The following is a 22,193-nucleotide window of genomic DNA, read 5'->3' on the forward strand; positions in this document are numbered from 1 at the left end:
GTGCAAGAAAAGACACCACTCGGATACGGTGCGGTACCACTCAGAAGATTGTGGTGAGTCGGAGCATTTGGCAGCGTAACAGACAGAGACTTAAATTCAGCAAACCCGGAAAATTCTCTTTCTTTGCAACATTAAATACTTTCTTTGCAAACATTAAATATAAATTCAATAACGAAAACTGGTTAATTGAAACACATAACAGACGTAACGAATCAACTCAAAATTCTAACTTCAGGAACTTCGAAACGTAGGTCATGACCCATCTGAATCTGGGGGATGCCGTCTCGACAAAGAACCTCTGGCAAAAAGAGTAATAAAAAGTGTCCCGCAATTTGGAATGGGATTTCTGGTCCATGATAGCATATTATACTCAGTGGAGGACTTCTCGTCGAACTCCCCAGGAACGGCAACCTTAACAAATAACAAAAATATGAAAGATAAGGAAGGGACGGAAATATTTTGAGAGGAACTGGACCAACTGTTATCAGTCATCCCTGACACCCATCCCTTGGAGATTTCAATGGAAAAATTGGGAAAGAAAGAAAATATCTCACTGTTCTTGGTGAATGGCCAGCTCATAAACTATCAAACAAGAATGGTCAAAGACTAGTTGAACTTTGCACATATTATGGTCTTAAGAAAGACCGCACAAGTTAATGACCTGGAAATGCCCTAGTGTCAAAATGAGGGAGTGTCAAATAGACTATGTCGCAATGGATAAAAAGTACCACAAGGAAACCTATAATGTCCTTCATGGGGTGGACATCGATTCCGATATTTACATTTCAAAGGTGAAAAGTAAGTTAACCCCAAGAAAGAAAAACCATCATCAAAATCCACTATGAGGAGGAAATATGACCCGAGCTATTTAATAAATAATGTGTTGTTGTATTCATAGAGGTCCGAAACAGTTCCAAGCGACGAACTGGGAACGATTGTTCATAAACTGAAAAACATTGCCGAATAGATTGCCCCTAACAGAAGAAGAAAGACCATGCCTGGTGGAATGAAGAATGTGATAAAGCAATACAGAAAAGGCACAGAGCATGGCTGAATGACCAGCAAAAGAAATCTGTAAAATCTCGAGAAGAGCTAAAAATTGCCAGAAGACAAACGGCCAAGGAAATCAGAAGACTCAAAAGAGAACATCAAAAAGAAACCCTAAGCTTCATAGAAGAATCATTGAAACAACATAAAAGAAGGGACTATTATAGGACATTCGAAAAATATCAATCAAAGTATCCTCCACCACATTCAGCACATCAATCAAGACAAGGCCAACATTCTAGTTGATCACTTTAGAGAATTACTAAATGCTGAGGAACCAAAATAATACCTAGATTTCGAACCACATCCAAAAAACAAAACACTTCCAGAGAAGATTACACCAACAGATCTCAGTGAAGGGAACGAAGCAACTAGGTGGCTCAAAACTACAAAGCAGAAGGGGAGAATCAACTGGTCGCAGAGCTGTGGAAGAACGCAAGTAAACAAACACTGCAGAACCTCCATAAGCACACAGTAGACATATGGAATTCTGAAAAAATGCCAGTTGAGTGGAATACAACTATAATCCACCCAGTACACAAAAAGGGTGGTAGATCGGATCCAAACAACTATCAGCTGCTTGATGTTACATATAGGATCTTGTCTAGAATTATCTTTACAAGAAATCAGGAACAACTCGACCAAGAACTTCGAGAATATCAAGGATGAGTTCGTCCATGAAATCCTCGTGGAATTTGGATTGCACCTGAAGCCCGTTAATCTTATTGGAATCACCCCTAAGAATACTAAATAAAAGTTAAATTCAGAGGGAACTATCTGAATCATTTCAAATCCTGATGAGACTTCGACAAGGGTATGGTATCTCCCCACTACTATTTAACAGCGCATTGGAGAAAGTCATGCGAGAGTGGAATAAGAAATGCCAACCAAACATCAAGATTGGCAGAAATATCAAACTCAATTGCCTGGCCTTTGTTGGTGATCTAGCGCTGCGCGCAAATAGCGTGGAAGAGGCTGAACACCAAATTGAAGAAAAAAAAACAGCACCAAAAGTCGGACTACGGATCTCGTTTGAAAAGAAAAAAATGGTGCCATCCTTCAAGGTCAAAACAGCAGACATTAAACTGAATGATAACAAACAAATTAAAATTGTAAATAAATTCAAATATCTCGGGGAGGTTATAATTTGGAATTCAAACGAGAAAATGTCAGTAGAAAGCAGAACTAAACTGAAACAAGCGCAACGCATCAACTGGCCAACTTAGAAGAAGAAATGTCTCTCGATAAACGCAAAACTCTGTCACTGCCACTCTGCTATTAAACCTGAAGCAACATATGTTAGTGAAACACTTTACAAGATGAACGCCAAATCAACCAAAGGCAAACTACAGAAGGCAGACAGAAGAATCCTTAGAACAATTATATACAAAAAGTACCAAGTAGAGGGACAGCGGCGACTATTACCAAACGAAGTTTTATACCAAGAAACTGAGTCAACAATTGACACAATGCGAAAAAGGAGAGCTGCTTTTTTTCTGCCACATTTTCAGACTACCAGAAACCAGGCTACTGAAACAACTGTTCACCTGCTTTTGGAAAAGTAAGAACAAGAACAACTGGTTCAAAGAAGTTCAGTATGGTTTAGACGAGTTAGGCTTGACAATACAACAAATTGAAGGCAGAGAAGAGAAGAACATCCTGAAATACAGAGACACGATATTTAAACTAAAGACATTTGAATGCAAAAAGTACACCATAACTGATGGAGAAAGGGCAGCCAGGTCAGAAAGGATGAAGGAGATTTGGGAGGAGAAGAGGAACACCAAATCCACAACTAGTATTAAAAATTAAATCTATATGGAATGAATAAAGTGCTCCAGTGAGGGCGTGAAATATGTAAATAGATAAATAAATAATAACTGTATATGAGTATACACTGAAGCGCCAAAAAAATGGCATAGGGATGCGTACCAAATACGGAGATATGTAAACAGGCAGAATATGGCGCTACGGTCAACAACGCCTATAGAAGTCAACAAATGTCTGGCGCAATTGTTATATTGGTTACTACTGCTACAAGTGCACGTTATCAAGATTTAAGTGAGTCTGAACGTGGTGTTACAGACGGCGCACGAACGATGGGACACAGGATCTCCGAGGTAGCGATGAAGTGCGGGTTTTCCCGTGCGACCATTTCAAGAGTGTACCGTGAAAATCAGGAATGCGGAAAAACATCAATTCTCCGACATCGCTGCGGCAGGAAAAAGATCATGCAAGAACGGAACCAACGACGACTGAAGAGAATCGTTCAGCGTGACAGAAGTGCTCGCCCTTCCGCGAATTGCTGCAGACTTCAGTGCTGGGCCATCAACAAGTGTCAGCGTGCGAACCAGTCAATGAAACATCACCGTTATGGGTTTTCGCTCGTGAACCCTTGATGACTACATGGCATAAAGCCTTAAGACTCGTCTGGGCCCGTCAACATAGACATTGGGCTGTTCATGACAGGAAACATGTTACCTGGTCGAACTAATCTAGTTTCAAATTGTATCGAGCAGATGAATGTGTACGGGTGTGGACACAATCTCAAGAATCCACGACCCTGCATGTCAGCAGGGGACTGTTCAAGCTGGAAGAGGCTTTGTAATGGTGTGGCGTGTGCAGTTGGAGTGATATGGGTCCCTGATACGTATAGATACGACTCTGACAGGAGACACGTACATAAGCATCCAGCCTGATCACCTGCACCCATTCATGTCCACTCTGCATTCCGACGGAGTTGGGCAATTTCAGCAGGACAATGCGACACCACACACATCCAGAATTGCTACAGAGTGGCTCCAGAAGCACTCTTCTGAGTTTAAATACTTCCGCTGGCCACCAGACACTCCAGACATGAACATCATTGAGCATATCCGGGATGGCTTGCAAAGTGCTGTTCAAAAGAGATCTCCAGCCCCTCGTACACTTACGATTTATGGACAGCCCTGCATGATTAATAGTGTCAGTTCCCTCCAGCACTACTTCAGATATTAGTCGAGTCCTTGCACACGTCGTGTTTCGGCACTTCTGCGTGCTCTTGGGGGCCTCTACGATGTTAGGCAGGTGTACTAGTTATTTGGCTGTTCAGTGTAGTACCCTTTAGCGAAGTGTTGCTTCTTACCGTCATTTTTCAAAAGTTTATTTCGAACAGGATTTGGAGAATATGTGCCATTATGGAAAGTCACTATCTCGTATGTCAGTATACCTAGCTCCGACCGCAACCCATCTGGAAGTATATACAGGCTCGACAAGGTGGTATGATGGGATATACAAATGGTAAGCATTTCAGCACAGTTTCTCAAAGTAAATGGAAATAACGTCATCTACATTCTAGTCTGTTGTTGTTGTTGTGGTCTTCAGTCCAGAGACTGGTTTGATGCAGATCTTCACGCCACTCTATTGTGTGCAAGATTCTTCATCTCCACCTAACTACTGCAACCTACATGCTTCTGAATCTGCTTAGTGTATTCATCTCTTGGCCTCCCTCCATGATTTTTACCCTCCACGCTGCCCTCAAATACTAAATTTGTGATCCCTTGATGCCTTAGAACATGTCCTACCAACCGATCCCTTCTTCTAGTCAAGTTGTGCCCCAAATTTCTCTTCTCCCTAACTCTATTCAATACCTCCTCATTAGTTATGTGCTGTACCCACCTAATCTTCAGCATTCTTCTGTAGCACCACATTTCGAAAGCTTCTATTCTCTTCTTGTCCAAACTATTGTTCGTCCACGTTTCACTTCCATACATGGCCACACTCCATACAAATACTTTCCTGACACTTAAATCTATACTCGATGTTAACAAATTTCTCTTCTTCAGAGACGCTTTCCTTTCCATTGCCAGTCTACATTTTACATGCACACTACTTCGACCATCATCAGTTATTTTGCTCTCCAAATAGCAAAACTCCATTACTACTTTAAGCGTCGCATTCCCTAATCTAATTCCCTCAGCATCACCCGAGTTAACTCGACTACATTCCGTTATCCTCGTTTTGCTTTTGTTGATGGACGATAAATAGTTTAGACAAGAAGAGAATATAAGCTTCCGGAATGTGGTGCTACAGAAGAATGCTGATGATTAGATGAGTAGATCACATAACTAATGAGGAGGTATTGAACAGAATTGGGGAGAAGAGGAGTTTGTGGCACAACTTGACTAGAAGAAGGGACCGGTTGGTAGGACATGTTCTAAGGCATCAAGGGATCACCAATTTAGTACTGGAGGGCAGCGTGGAGGGTAAAAATCGTAGAGGGAGACCAAGAGATGAATACACTAATCAGATTCAGAAGGATGTAGGCTGCAGTACATACTGGGAGATGAGGAAGTAGTTATTGGAAGATGAAGAAGCTTGCACAGGATAGAGTAGCATGGAGAGTTGCATCAAACCAGTCTCACGACTGAAGACCACAACAACAACAACATCACGTTGGGCGTATAAGTATATGGACGCTGAGGTTAAAGCACTCTTGGATAGAGTTGAATCAGCACTGAATAAGTACTCGTACCTGCCATCTAAGCCCGTGTCTAAATCGGTGTCTGGTGGTTTACAGCGAAAGTTGCTGCCAGACGTTGCAGCTCTGTGTACTAAATTTCTCACCCTGTGCACTCCCAAATCACCTCCAATTTCAACATATTTCTGCTATCCAGTAAACACATAACCCTTAGGCCGTTAAAAGCGCCGCCCGAAAGGGGAGAGACGGTGAGTGGTTGGCGGTGTTCGCAGGTGCCGACCGGGGCGTGGCTGGCGCCGGAGGAGTTCTGCGCGGAGCGCGTGCTGTTCGGGGACTCGTCGCTGGTGGTGTTCGCGTGCCTGCAGCCGGCGCCAGCGTCGTCGGCGCTGCACGTGCTGGACGGCGTGCTGTTCGCGCTGGGCGGGCTGCTGCTGTGCTGCGCGGCCGCCGTGCAGAGCCTGCTGCTGCTGCCCGCGCGACTGCGCCGCCGCCTGCACGCGCGCCTCTCGCTGGCGCACAACGCCACGCTGGCCGCCGCCTTCATAGCCACCGCCGTGCTCCACCTCAGCCCCGACGCGGGATCGCCCACCGGCTGCGTGCTGCTCGGTCAGTACCCAGCCGCTCCCACACAGCACCGATGCACGAGACACTGTATTGCGTCTGGGCTATATACACCGTCAGCCAGAACTACCTAATAGCAAGTACCTGATGGTTATCATTAAATTTTCCCTATTTAACACGTTGTAGCACGAAAACTACACTACTGCTACACCACGAAAATGACGTGCTACAGACGCGAAATTTAACCGACAGGAAGATAATGCTGTGATATGCAAATGATTAGCTTTTCAGAGCGTTCACTCAAGGTTGGCGCCGGTGGCGACACCTACAACACAAGGAAAGTTTCCAACCGATTTCTCATACACAGACAGCTGTTGACCGGCTTTGCCTGGTGAAGCGTTGTGGAAATGCCTCGTGTAAGGAGGAGAAATGCGTACCATCACGTTTCCGACTTTGGAAAATGACGGATTGAAGCCTATCGCGATTGCGGTTGATCGTATCATGACAATGCTGATTGCTGCTTGCGTTATTCTGTTAGCAGAATATGGAATCGGTGGGTTCAGGAGGTTGATACAGAACGCCGTGCTGGATCGCAACGAACTCGTATCACTAGCAGTCGAGATGACAGGCATCTTATCCGCATGGCCGTAACGTATCGTGCAGCCACCTCTCGATTCCTGAGTCAACAGATGGGGACGTTTGCAAGACAACAACCGTCTGCATGAACAGTTCAACGACGTTTGCAGCGGCCTGGACTATCAGCTCGGAGACCGTGCCTGCGGTTACCCTTGACGATGCATCACAGACAGGAGCGCCTGCGATGGTGTACTTAACGACGAACCTCGGTGCACGAATGACAAAACAGCATTTTTTGGGATGAATCCAGGTTCTGTTTACAGCATCATGATGCTCGCATCCGTGTTTGGAGACAGCGCGGTGAACGCACATTGGAAGCGTGTATTCGTCATCGCCATACTGGCGTACCACCGCGCGTCATGGTATCCGGTGCATTGGTTACATGTCTCGGTCACTTCTTGTTCGCATTGACTCCACTTTGAACAGTGGACGTTACATTTCAGATCTGTTACGACCCGTGGCTCTACCCTTCATTCGATCCCTGCGAAACACTACATTTCAGCAGGATAATGCACGGCCGCAAGTTGCAGGTCCTTTACGGGCCTTTCTGGATACAGAAAATGTTCGACTGCTGCCCTGGCCAGCTCATTCTCCAGATCTCTCACCAACTGAAAACGTCTGGTCAATGGTGGCCGAGCAACTGGCTCGTCACAATACGCTAGTCACTACTCATGATGAACTGTGGTATCGTGTTGAAGCTGCATGGGCAGCTGTACCTGTATGCTCCATCCAAGCTCTGTCTGACGCAATGCCCAGGCCGTTCTTACGACCAGAGGTGGGTGTTCTGGGTATTGATTTCTCAGGATCTATGCACCCAAATTGCGTGAAAGTGTACTCACATGTCAGTTCTAGTATAATATATTTGTTCAGTGAATACCCGTTTATCATTTGCATTTCTTCTTGGTGTAGCAATTTTAATGGCCGGTAATGTAGTTACTGTACGAGTACCAAGCCTGGTAGCTCTAACGTACAGAGTATGACTTGCATGATTTCCATGCGTCACAGCTCCACCACCCAGTTCCAACTATGGCCACCAGGTGCCGTTATCGGTCATCGGGATTCACAGTCTCATTCACCTGTCCGAGAGCAGTGCACTTTTCGAAGCGTCAACATGAGCTTGAACGAAAGGAACAGGGCATTGTTGACGAAGCTCCATTATCAAAACAACAGTAATGCTGCAGCTACACTTCAAGAATATCGCCGGCTGAAAGGATTAGGGAAGGGTCATCTTTCTCCACCTGCTGTGCGGGCCACGATGAAGAAGAATTACCTGGAGAACTGGGCGTCGCTCCGGGAAGAGGCCGACAATCAGTTTCACCACAGGTGGTCGATGAAGTTACTGTTGCTATGGAAGACAACGCTGCGCCCAATTCCCAATCGTCAGGCAGTGCAAGTGCTGTGTCACGACAGCTGAACATCCCACGGCCCACTGTACAGGAGGTGCTTCGAACCATTCTCAAATGGTATCCGTACAAGGTCCATATCGCACAGCAGCTTGCACCACAGGACTCACAACGACGTGTTGACTTCGCTGTCCACTTTCTCGCAAGAATTGAAGTTGACGAAGGGTGGCCCTGGACCTTCCTATGGACAGACGAAGCTCATTTTTCTCTGACAGGTGAGGTGAACACACAGCACTGCCAAGTGTGCGATCTTCACCGCCAGTCACTGCGCGCGGAGTCCCTCTGCACGGTGAACGTGTCACCGTATGGTGTGGCTTCACAGCTACGTTCATCATTGGCCCTTTTTTTAACAGGCTGGTGCTCGGGGACGAAAGACGTGCAGTGTGACTGGCCAGCGCTACTCCGATATGCTTCGCCAACAGCAGAGAGCCGCATTGAACTCAACAGTTTTCATGCAAGACGGGGCCCCACCGCACATCGTTCGTGAAGTTCACCTGCCTCTCTGAAACACTTTTGGGAACCATCGAATTATCACCCTATCGTTTCCAAATGCTTGACTGACACGATCACCTAATCTCACTCTCCATGATTTCTGTTTGGGGGGCTAGCTGAAGGATAAGGTTTACCAGGGGAACATTCACACATGTGCTGATCTGAAGCGCAGAATATCTACAGAGGTAGCCAGCATACCTACGGACATGCTCCGTTCTGCTGTGCAGTATGCAATCCTCCGCATCCAGACACTTCTGGTCACTGATGGGCGCCATATTGAGCCCCTTTTGTAGCAGTAATGGTACCGGTATGTATTGATAATGTACCGTAGCGCAACTGGTACGGTCGCAGGTTCGAATCCTGCCTCAGGCATGGATGTGTGTGATGTCCTTAGGTTAGTTAGGTTTAAGTAGTTCTAAGTTCTAGGGGACTGATGACCACAGATGTTAAGTCCCATAGTGCTCAGAGCCATATGAACCATTTTTTTGTACCGTAGCACGATATTGAAAGTGTTTCAATTGAATTGATTCTGGATTATTTCTTTTCCCCATGTCCTTAATCATAATACTACCAAGTTTGGTTCTCTTACGGTATTTAGTTACCGTGTCATAACGAGTTAAATAGGGAAAGTTTAATTATAACCACCCAGTATGTTCATCTTTGGCACGATAACAGTAGCGACCATTCGGGCGAGGCATGGAGGTAATGATGCCTTGGTAGGTCGCTGGAGGGAGCTGGCACCACTTCTGGACACCCAGATCACCTGATTCCTGTAAATTCTGGGGAGGGGCGATGAGCTCTGACACCACTTTTAATGACATCCCAGATGTGTTCGACTGGGTTCTGATCTGGCAAGCTGAGGCGCCAGCAGATCAAATGAAACTCGCCACTGTGTTCCTTGGACCACAGTATCACAGTCACATGGCGTATTATCTTCCTGAAAAATGCCACTGCGATGGTCGTGAAGTGGTAGAAATCGTCTGCAACTCCTTAGCCGTCAATGTGCCTTGCACGAGCTCCGCTGGACCCGTGGATGCCTATGAGAATGTTCCCCACAGCATAATGTAGCCACTGCCAGCTTGTCTCTGTCCCACAGTATAGGTGTCACTGTGCTGTTCCCCTGGAAGACGACGTATTCGCGAACTCCCATTGGCATGGTAAGTAAGATGTTCATCTGCATCTACATCTACATCCATACTCCGCAAGCCACCTGACGGTGTGTGGCGGAGAGTACCATGAGTACCTCTATCCGTTCTCCCTTCTATTCCAGTCTCGTATTGTTCGTGGAAAGAAGGATTGTCGGTATGCCTCTATATGGGCTCTAATCTCTCTGATTTTATTCTCATGGTCTCTTCGTGAGATAAACGTAGGAGGGAGCAATATACTGCTTTACTCCTCGGTGAAGGTATGTTCTCGAAACTTCAACAAAAGCCCGTACCGAGCTACTGAGCGTCTCTCCCGCAGGGTCTTCCATTGCAGTTTATCTATCATGTACGTAACGCTTTCGCGATTACTAAATGATCCTGTAACGAAGGGCGCTGCTCTCCGTTGGATCTTCTCTATCTCTTCTATCAACCCTATCTGATACGGATCCCACACTGCTGAGCAGTATTCAAGCAGTGGGCCAACAAGCGTACTGTACCCTACTTTCTTTGTTTTCGGACTGCATTTCCTTAGGATTCTTCCAATCAACCTCAGTCTGGCATCTGCTTTACCGACGATCAACTTTATATGAACATTCCATTTTAAGTCACTCCTAATGCGTACTCCCAGATAAGTTATGGAATTAACTGCTTCCAGTTGCTGACCTGCTATATTGTAGCTAAATGATAAGGGATCTTTTCTTTCTATATATTCGCAGCACATTACACTTGTCTACATTGAGATTCAATTGCTATTCCCTGCACCATGCGTCAATTCGCTGCAGATCCTCCTGCATTTCAGTACAATTTTCCATTGTTACAACCTCTCGATATACCACAGCGTCATCCGCAAAAAGCTTCAGTAATCTTCCGATGTTATTCACAAGGTCCCATATGTATATTGTGAATAGCAACGGTCCTACGACATTCCCCTGTGGCACACCTGAAATCACTCATACGTCGGAAGACTTCTCTCCATTTGGAATGGCAGGCTGCGGTCTGTTATCTAGGAAGCCTTCAATCCAATCACACTGTTGGTCTGATAGTCCATATACTCTTATTTTGTTCATTAAACGACTGTGGGGAACTGTATCGATCGCCTTGCGGACGTCAAGAAACACGGCATGTACCTGGGAACCCGTGTCTATGGCCCTCTGAGTCTCGTGAACGAATAGAGCGAGCTGGGTTTCACACGATTCCTACAGAGTAGATTTCTAGTCTCCAGAAAAGTCATTATACTCGAACATAATACGTGTTCCAAAATTCTACAACTGATCGACGTTAGAGATATAGATCTATAGTTCTGCACATCTGTTCGACGTCCCTTCTTGAAAACGGGGATAACCTGTGCCCTTTTCCAATCCTTTGGAACGCCCCTACGCTCTTCTAGAGACCTACGGTACACCGCTGCAAGAAGGGGGCGTACTCTGTGTAAAATCGAACTGGTATCCCATCAGGTCCAGCGGCCTTTCCCTTTTTGAGCGATTTCAATTGTTTCTCTATCCCTCTGTCGTCTATTTCGATATCTACCATTTTGTCATCTGTGCGACAATCTAGAGAAGCAACCACAGTGCAGTCTTCCTCTGTAAAACAGCTTTGGAAAAAGACATTTAGTATTTCGGCCTTTAGTCTGTCATCCTCTGTTTCAGTACCATTTTGGTCACAGAGTGTCTGGACATTTTGTTTTGATCCATCTACCGCTTTGACATAAGACCAAAATTTCTTAGGATTTTCTGCCAAGTCAGTATATAGAACTTTACTTTCGAATTCATTGAACGCCTCTCGCATGGCCCTCCTCACATTACATTTCGCTTCGCGTAATTTTTGTTTGTCTGCAAGGCGTTGGCTATGTTTATGTTTGCTGTGAAGTTCCCTTTGCTTCCGCAGCAGTTTTCTATCTCAGTTGTTGTACCACGGTGGTTCTTTTTCATCTCTTACGATCTTGCTTGGCACATACTCATCTAACGCATATTGTACGATGGTTTTGAACTTAGTCCACTGATTCTCAACACTATCTGAACTTAAAACAAAACTTTTATGTTGAGCCGTCAGGTACTCTGCAATCTGCTTTTTATCACTTTCGCTAAACAGAATTCCATTACACCATGCAACTCTCTACAACTACACCAATGTCCAGTGCAGACAGTCACATGCCTTTTTTGAGTCGTAGCTGCCAATGTAGCGGTGTTAACATTGGCATATGCATGGACTGTAGACTGCGGAGGCCCATCGTTCAGTGCACTGCGTTTTCAGACACACTTCCGCTCTGCCCATCAATAAAGTCTGATGTTAATTCCGTCACAGTTCGCTGTCTGTTATGTTTTACCGGTCTCCCCAGCCGACGACGTCCGACATCTGTAATGAGGGGTGGCCGCCCAACCCCGCGACTTCTGGACGTGGTTTCAAATTAGTTTCGCCGTATGTTGGAGACCCTCACCACAGCACGTCTCGAAGACCCGACAAGTCGTGCAGTTTCCGAGCCTCCGGGTCATCACAATCCGCCTCGGTCAAACTCAGACAGATTGCGCGCCTTCCACATTTTGCATATGAACAGCACGCTCAGTGATAGCCTACTAGATGCACCGTGCATGTGTCTGACTGACAATCATTCCTCGCCAGATGACGCAGCTATCTCCTGGATGCGTTTATATCGATATTATGTCGGTGATCATAATGTTCTGGCTGGTTAGTAAGGACTGATGAGCCCAAACGTTATGATCATTAATGGTTAGCTGCATTTCGGCGCTGAAATGAATCAAAGGCAACAGCTAAAATTGATGTTAGACCGCGACTCGAAATCGGATATGCTGCTTAAGAGAGCAGGCTTGGTGTCCATCGACACTGAAAGAATGGATCTGTGGTCTTTACACCTGACATTGTGTGTGTGTGTGTGTGTGTGTGTGTGTGTGTGTGTGTGTGTGTGCTGGTAAAGTTCTTTACCAAGAATCGTGACTGTGTTAAAAAAGCCGTTGGTCTGATGTCTGCTAAAGCTCTGGAGAAAATGATTGCAAAATTGGAATAGACAGGTTCTATTGAAGTGTAATGTGGCAGAGGGAGGAAGGCAGTAGGTCAGACGTCTGTCGAAGATGTGGCCACAGCATTGGAGGAAGGGTCGAGCGGCGGCGTGCAAATACGTAGTGTACAGGAAATTGCCCGAATGTTGGAAATGCTGAGAGCGTTGTGCATAAAATTCTATGAAACATCCTGCATTGCTATATGTAAAACCTCCTTTGGTCACGAGTTGCTTCCTGCTGATTTGTCAACAACACAGGTGTTGGCTCTGGAATTTCTAGCTCGCATTGAAGTGGACAATGAACGGCCATGGACCATTCTGTGGACAGATGAAGCCATTTTACATCTCCAACGAGATTCAATACGCTGAATTGCAGAATATGGACAACGGAAAATCCAAATGCAGATCAACTGGTACCATTTCATTAATAACTCCGCTTTAATGGCACTGTCATCGCTTAACACTGCCATCGCTGTCGCGTAATGAAGGTACTGATGGCGTCTTATCGCTGATGTACTTCACGTACGATCAGAATCTCCTTTGGGTTTTCTGCCAGAGTACGAGAAAGAGTTTTTTGTGGATACTATTAAAAACCTCTTGCATTGAAATCCGCGCTAAATGACGAGCTCTGTAAAATATTTCCAGTCTTCGGGATTTAGCGCTCTTTAAAATGTGGCATGCTTTTCTCGTTGCTTCTACACCAGTGTTCCCACCCGTTTTGTGTATAATGGATGATCAGTTTTATTTGGTATAAATCTCTCAATTGCTGTCAGTACCATTTCAATGATTTAAGCCACTTCTGGTCTACGCTTACATGATTTTGTAGTGCCTGTGTTATTCTGAATTACGATGGATAGCCAAATTGCAAGGCGACCACTCGCTATAAGAGGCAAATGCAGGTTCGCGTCTGGTCCTGCACAAAATTTCATCGTCATCATTCCATTCGACAGCCGATAGCTATGCATATTCACAATTGCGAATCCATTTAATGGTTACGCAGTCAGATCGGAAGGAAGGCGTCAAGTGATCATTTTATAAAAGAATATTTTTAAGAATTTATTTTATTTACTAGCAATTCATCAAGAACATTAATACATTTAATCACACTATGTAAGCATGGAAGTAGTTGCCAGGGAGTAACTGATGAAATCATAACCAAATTCCTTTTAACAAACGGGAATTTTATTCACTTTAATAGTGCCTAAAAGCATTTTTTTTAAGAAACAGATTTAAAATTATCATCAGTAAGCACCCTCTAAATATCAAAGTTACAATTTATTCAGAGGCAGAAAGAAACAAGTTTTCGGGCAGAGAACCTTGCTGCTCACTTTTGACACGGCCGTAGTTACGACAGCTCACAACAGCCTCTGAGCTGGTGCAAATCTGCAACACACCAAATAACTTTAATCTAAGAGTTTTAACAATTTACACAAGCACACAAACTATGCACCCACAGTAGGAGGGATAGAAATGGTACAAAAAAGTAAAATTAAAATATTAACCTTGCCACCGAAGGTGCATCTTGATTTTGCCTTCTAAAAAAAGTCTTGCAGTGAAAGAGTGTCTATTTTATACACTAAAATGATCATTTAAATAAAGCCCATGCAATTCTATCTTATATAAAATTCTACAAGGTTGGCCAAACAATAGTTAAGATACTCTACAGTACACAGATGCCGCCTCTCAACATCACAGGCAATAATATCAAAGTTTCCAAAGATCAAAACGTATTTCAGGTATTAGGCCGTTACACTCCAAGCAATAAATTCGTTAACACACCAAATCCGACAAACATGACAGGGGCAGCTACAAACGTACGTTAGATTGATAGGAATATTACCGAACAACCCGAACCGCAAGTTACTCTACCCCGCCCCTATTCCACAAGGGAAAAACGGACCACCCAATTTATAAACAATCACTTTCCCGCGGGTGGGCAAAAGGAGAAGAATGGTGGGACGACCCCAAAGCGAAACGGCTGGTGACTTCACCAAGAAAACAGGTATAATTTAACAAGAGTAAATATAATAAACTGCGATTTCTCGAGAAGACCTGGCGCAGCACCCCCAAATCACTCTCCCGAATCGTCCGCTGCCAGCCGCTTCAACGGACGCAGGAAGGCGCGCCGATCTCCCGTCTCACGGCGTCGCAGCTCGCACCGGCCAGACTAATGTCGTGGGTTGACTCCTGTTGCTCTCGTGTCGACCGCGAAGTCACTACCCCTCGCTATATGCCGCGGCCCACTGGACTCACATAGCGACATCACATGCGCCGACGCTCAAGACGGACAAGTCATCTTGTGTCTCAGTGCGCGACCGACCAACCGATCGATCTAACCGCCAATGACCATTCCATTGCCTGAAGAAACTCGAGCAGACTGGCGGCCTAACGCGCAGACTAAGATGCAGGAACCAAGCCCCGACCGGGCGACCGCTCGCTGAGTTCTCTTACTGGCGGAGTGGAAGATTCTGGTTTTGCCGGCTTCTGTGATAACCTGTGACAGACACTAACTGCCTAATAAATGCAGACGAGAGACAGACTAGCAAGCTGGGGACGAGAGACTGACCCAGACTCCTCGACTGGCGAGCTCATAGCGCCCCTTAAATGCACGTGAACAGGCAACCTTTCCCTTTCCCACCAGAGGGAGACACCAAAGCTGCGATTGCCACAGCGGCGCCACCGCCAGAAACGGAGGGCGACTGCTTCACCCTACGCGCTGCGGCGCGCTCCTCAAAACAGCAATTTTTACCACGGCTCATATATATTGTGAACCTCGTTGCCTGCCCATGTGCTACTGTCGTGAGCATATACGAAAAGAGGCCTAGACCATGTGTTACACTATGGTACGATTCTGGTGCATGCAAACGTATTTTGGAGTTCATCATTCAGGGCACGTTGGCGAGCATGGAGCTCTGCAGCAGCCGACCTCAACTGTTTACCACAGTGACACAACGACACCGTAAGTTACGATGGCATGGGCTATGTGCCGCACACAGGACGGTGGGCACAGTACCGTGCTACGGCGCTGGGACCTGTGGTAGTAATCGAAAGAGTCACTACAATTACAGAATGCGTGAACGTTATTGCGGACCACCTGCATTATTCATGCTTCACATCTTCCCCAACAGTGACGGTATCTTCCAGTACGTTACCTGTCGCTTTCTTAAGACCTGAATCATGCTATAGGGGCATCAGAAACTTGACACTGAATCCACGTTGATGTACTGAGCCCCAAATTAGCCTGATCCGAACTCACTGGAAAATATCTGGTGTGCTGCTATCCGAACTGTGTGATGTTATTGTCAATGGTAAATGCAGTTGTAAACGCTGAATACTCAATTCTACTAACACGTAATGATGTTCTCTGATATGAAAGGTTGCAAATTAGAAAGTGCAACACCACTGAAGCCACCTTAATTGAGCTTTGCTATTTTCAATAAAAAGAAATGTACTTTTCCTGGGCGCCTTGGCCCCACACACTTTAGTTTTCTGAGGATCTGCCGTTATTAGAATATTATGTTTCACGTACTTTTCGCCGTGACGAAAGTGTCGCTCGGCAACACGAAGCTGAAATGCTATGTAAAAGTGCACCAAAGTATTGACGGCTACGTGAAAAGCTTTGATAGTTGTGCGCGTAATGTTAATTTCTTTCCGACTGCGAGATTAAGCAGTCTAGCATGTTTGTGTTTACGTATTATACATGAAATGTAGCGAAGCTAAATGTCGCGCACATTAAAATCCAACCAGCTTCATTGTTATATTAATGAGAAGAGACTCTGGGCTTTCTGTGAGGTTCGCATTGAAATCTTGTTATAGAACTGATTAAAATTCTTTGAAAGTTATTTTCTATTTACATCTTAATTACAATTATTTTTTATGTAGTGAATCGTGTGAGACCTAATCAGTGCTAACTGGTCCAGACTAACACAAAAACTGTTTATTCAATGAAATATTAATTCACTTTCAAGTGAAACACTTAAGCAGACAATTTTCAGCGAGTGAGTTCCTATTGAATAACAGATTGAATAACATTGGGGAGAGGGTACAACCCTATCTCACTCCCTTCCCAACGACTGCTTCCCTGTTGAGCAAGCACTGAAGGAAACAAATAAAAATGAGGAGTAGGTATTAAAATCCATGGAGAAGAAATAAAAACTTCGAGGTTCGCCGATGACATTGTAATTCTATCAGAGACAGAAAAGGACTTGGAAGAGCAGTTGAACGGAATGGACAGTGTCTTGAAAGGAGGATATAAGATGAACATAAACAAAAGCAAAACGAAGATAATGGAATGTAGTCGAATTAAGTCGGGTGATGCTGAGGGAATTAGATTAGGAAGTGAGACACTTAAAGTAGTAAAGGAGTTTTGCTATTTGGGGAGCAAAATAACTGATGATGGTCGAAGTAGAAAGGATATAAAATGTAGACTGGCAATGGCAAGGAAAGCGTTTCTGAAGAAGAGAAATTTGTTAACATCGAGTATAGATTTAAGTGTCAGGGAGTCGTTTTTGAAAGTATTTGTATGGAGTGTAGCCATGTATGGAAGTTAAACGTGGACGTCAACTAGTTTGAACAAGAAGAGAATAGAAGCTTTCGAAATGTGGTGCTAGAGAAGAATGCTGAAGATTAGATGGGTAGATCACATAACTAATGAGGAGGTATTGAATAGAATTGGAGAGAAGAGAAGTTTGTGGCACAACTTGACTAGAAGAAGGGATCGGCTGGTAGCGCATATTCTGAGGCATCAAGGAATCACCAATTTAGTATTGGAGGGCAGCGTGGAGGGTTAAAATCGTAGAGGGAGACCAATGAATACACTACGCAGATTCAGAAGGATGTAGGCTGCAGTAGATATTGGGAGATGAAGAAACTTGCACAGGATGGAGTAGCATGGAGAGCTGCATCAAACCAGTCTCAGGACTGAAGACCACAACAACAACAACGAGTTCCTATTTTTAAGCCGTGTAGCGTAATGAAAAACTTAAAATTATGTTCTCGCCCGTAATAGAGTCTTTGAAACAAAATTAGCTCAGTGTATGAAAACTGCAAATTATTCAGTAATAATTATGGGCTACCTTTCCCTACACTATTGAAAGGAATACAGAAGTTTATATATTTACAGAATTAATTATTATTATCATAAGAATGCTTTTTCTTACAGTATTAGTAACAAACACATACCATTCTCATCACGAATCGTGAATGGCGTCCTTCTACAATCAAGAACAAAACGAAGAGTAGTTAGTCTTTTCTCTTTCTTCCTCGTTAGAGGACTGTCTATTCATTTTTATCTTTTCATTTTTATCTTTGTTCACAGATTATACATAGTTTTCGTATTAATAGCAATTTTCATGGTTCTTCCTCTATACTGCTTTACAATATTTCAGTGCAATAATCACAATACATCGTCTTTATGGCTTTTATCAATATTTTTGTTATTACGATTGTCTTTATATCGTTGCACTAGTTTCATAAATTTTCACAATAACGTCATGGGACTGGCACACTGGGATGGAACACGTTGAGTGCTACTACTATGCGTACTAACCACCCATCGTATGAGTCCTGCATGAGCTGTGCGAAGACACCTGGCGCCACATACCTCCGCGAAGCTATGAAGGATTTGTCGGATCGGTGCTACCCAGAATCGGTGCCCAGTCGTGTGTGGGAAGTCAAATGACAGCCTGATTTCTGCAGGGCAGCGGCTCGGACGTCCTGTTTACGTCCCTGCCGATTTAGCGCGCGCGCTGTGTTGCTGTTGTTTACATCCGGCTCCGTGTTGCTTACTTCCTTCGGTGCACCATGATATATTCACAGCGAAAGTCGGAATTGATGTTCAGTTTTACAGACGAGTACGCATTAACGAAAGCATCAGAAATTGAACAGTTTTTGCAAGTCATCGTTCACATCGATTACCACTACGTAATAAAGATTCACCTCACCATCGAGAGCGGGGATGGGGGGGTGGGAGGGGGGTATACCTGTATACCTGAAACTGTTGAACGACGTGTCTTGTAAGATTCTCAAAAGGACGAGCGACCTTCAAGTTAGGCATTCGGATGGGCACATTGGCCCTGTGAAACAGGAACACGCAGGTATCGGCCAGAGAACTGTCCATGTGTTTGAATGGCCATTAGAGGTGTCAGCATAGATGTTGATCTACATCTATCTCTACATCCATACTCCGCAAAGCACCTGACGGTGTGTGGCGGAGGGTACCTTGAGTACCTCTATCGGTTCTCCCTTCTATTCCAGTCTCGTATTGTTCGTGGAAAGAAAGATTGTCGGTATGCCTCTGTGTGGGCTCTAATCTCTCTGATTTTATTCTCATGATCTCTTCGCGAGATATACGTAGGAGGGAGCAATATACTGCTTGACTCCTCGGTGAAGGTGTGTTCTCGAAACTTCAACAAAAGCCCGTACCGAGCTACTGTGCGTCTCTCCAGCAGAGTCGTCCACTGGAATTTATCTATCATCTCTGTAACGCTTTCGCGATTTCTAAATGATCCTGCAACGAAGCGCGCTGCTCTCCGTTGGATCTTCTCTATCTCTTCTATCAACCCTATCTGGTACGGATCCCACACTGCTGAGCAGTATTCAAGCAGTGGGCGAACAAGCGTACTGTAACCTACTTCCTTTGTTTCGGATTGCATCTCCTTAGGATTCTTCCAATGAATCTCAGTCTGGCATCTGTTTTACCGACGGTCAACTTTATACAATCATTCCATTTTAAATCACTCCTAATGCGTACTCCCAGATAATTTATGGAATTAACTGCTTGCAGTTGCGGACCTGCTATATTGTAGCTAAATGATAAGGGATCTTTCTTTCTATATATTCGCAGCACATTACACTTGTCTGCATTGAGAGTCAATTGCTATTCCCTGCACCATGTGTCAATTCGCTGCAGATCCTCCTGCATTTCAGTACATTTTTCCATTGTTGCAACCTTTCGATACACCACAGCATCATCCACAAAAAGCCTCAGTGAATTACCCATGTCATCTACACGGTCATTTATGTATATTTTGAATAGCAACGGTCCTACAACACTCCCCTGCGGCACACCTGAAATCACTCTTACTTCGGAAGACTTCTCTCCATTGAGAATGACATGCTGCTTTCTGTTAACTAGGAACTCTTCAATCCAATCACACAATTGGTCTGATAGTCCATATGTTCGTACTTTGTTCATTAAACGACTGATCGCAGTGTTGTGGCCTTATGGCATTGTGATAAGTCATACAGCGGAAAAATGGGCATACTTTACCACTATCCCGTTCTGAATAAGGAGCTCCAGGTACGCATCAACCTTACTAAACGTGTCCCGTCCTATTTGAACATCGGTGGATGATGTGTCGTCATAAATTACAACGGTCAGGTCAGGACCTGTTCGGAATGTGGGCAAGAGGGATATCTCAGATCAAGCTATATGCAGCGTTGCATCACACAACTACCGAGAAGGGAGGAGAAAATGTCGCTTGATTCAATGGTGCTCCCACTGACATACGTAGGGGTCCTTCGAACTTTTCCATCTGATCATCGGCCGTCGACGTAAGCGTCGCCTTCAGTCTACACAGAGCAGCTTCCGATGCAGAGGCATTCAGCAGCGCCAGAGCAAGCCTCCGCATCAGTTCTGCAATGCGGAAAGGGAACGGCCCTGCAGAAGAGGCTGGCTACTGCAGATCTGGTTCTGAGAACCGTCGGTTTTGTCCCTAATGGCAACAACCCCCAGCCGTTGTCGGATACCGATACTCGTGTTCGTAAAATCCAAAGCGACGGAAGAACCGCCGTTTACCTACCCGTTTACCTACTGCACGAAGTCAACGGAAGACGAAGATCTCGATAGAGGCGACCATCCCTAGCAGGAAGATATGATTGTCGATTCCCCCTGACAATATTCGATCAGCGGCAGATTCGAATGAAACCTCTCGCAGTGCCGCGCTTCTAAATGAATGGCAGCAGGTGGATTCCGTATATGTGAAACGTCTCCTTAGAAAAATTATAAATGATTGGGCGTAAACTGACTCACAATATTTTTAGCGCAACGCAATATGACTTTTAAAAATTCCCACAAAAGAATGGCCCTGACTAACAATAACCTATACCTTTCACAAATCACTTCCCTCACAAAAATCTTCGTTACTCGAACTACTGCAATACAGCGAGGGCCACTACTGCCAGCTTAATAGTGTTCAAAAGTCATTATATATAATTTCATGACATCCAGTCTTACAAATTTACTTTCTCTGATGGACACACGTCCAGATCATCCGCTCTCAAAACTCCGCCATTTCTCTCCCCACATCCACCACTGCTGGCGGCTCACCTCCAACTGCGCAACGCTACGCGCTGTTAACAGCCAACTGCCCAACACTACAATAGCGTATATTCCAACAATGCAAACCAGCCACAGACTGCACACAGCACAGCCAGTGCTTTTCATACAGAGCGCTACGTGGCGTTACCAATATAAAAACCTAAACAGCCTACTTACACTCCTGGAAATTGAAATAAGAACACCGTGAATTCATTGTCCCAGGAAGGGGAAACTTTATTGACACATTCCTGGGGTCAGATACATCACATGATCACACAGACACAAACACAGGCACATAAACACAGGCAACAGAGCATGCACAATGTCGGCACTAGTACAGTGTATATCCAACTTTCGCACCAATTCAGGCTGCTATTCTCCCATGGAGACGATCGTAGAGATGCTGGATGTAGTCCTGTGGAACGGCTTGCCATGCCATTTCCACCTGGCGCCTCAGTTGGACCAGCGTTCGTGCTGGACGTGCATACCGCGTGAGACGACGCTTCATCCAGTCCCAAACATGCTCAATGGGGGACAGATCCGGAGATCTTGCTGGCCAGGGTAGTTGACTTACACCTTCTACAGCACGTTGGGTGGCACGGGATACATGCGGACGTGCATTGTCCTGTTGGAACAGCAAGTTCCCTTGCCGGTCTAGGAATGGTAGAACGATGGGTTCGATGACGGTTTGGATGTACTGTGCACTATTCAGTGTACCCTCGACGATCACCAGAGGTGTACGGCCAGTGTAGGAGATCGCTCCCCACACCATGATGCAGGGTGTTGGCCCTGTGTGCCTCGGTCGTATGCAGTCCTGATTGTGGCGCTCACCTGCACGGCGCCAAACACGCATACGACCATCATTGGCACCAAGGCAGAAGCGACTCTCATCGCTGAAGACGACACGTCTCCATTCGTCCCTCCATTCACGCCTGTCGCGACACCACTGGAGGCGGGCTGCACGATGTTGGGGCGTGAGCGGAAGACGGCCTAACGGTGTGCGGGACCGTAGCCCAGCTTCATGGTGACGGTTGCGAATGATCCTCGCCGATACCCCAGGAGCAACAGTGTCCCTAATTTGCTGGGAAGTGGCGGTGCGGTCCCCTACAGCACTGCGTAG

The 22,193-nt window shown here is 45.3% G+C and overlaps 1 protein-coding gene across 1 annotated transcript in view; it reads left to right on the plus strand.

Moving 5' to 3' along the window:
* LOC126284183 (probable G-protein coupled receptor Mth-like 3) overlaps nucleotides 1–22,193 on the plus strand; it is a 221,433-nt gene that overhangs the window by 123,050 nt on the left and 76,190 nt on the right. The window contains exon 6 of the mRNA XM_049982926.1: nucleotides 5,779–6,112. Within this exon, the coding sequence (XP_049838883.1) occupies nucleotides 5,779–6,112 (334 nt within the window). The remainder of the gene's footprint in view (nucleotides 1–5,778; nucleotides 6,113–22,193) is intronic.

This window comes from Schistocerca gregaria, chromosome 8 (genome assembly GCF_023897955.1).
Source record: "Schistocerca gregaria isolate iqSchGreg1 chromosome 8, iqSchGreg1.2, whole genome shotgun sequence".
Taxonomy (NCBI): Eukaryota; Metazoa; Arthropoda; class Insecta; order Orthoptera; family Acrididae; genus Schistocerca; species Schistocerca gregaria.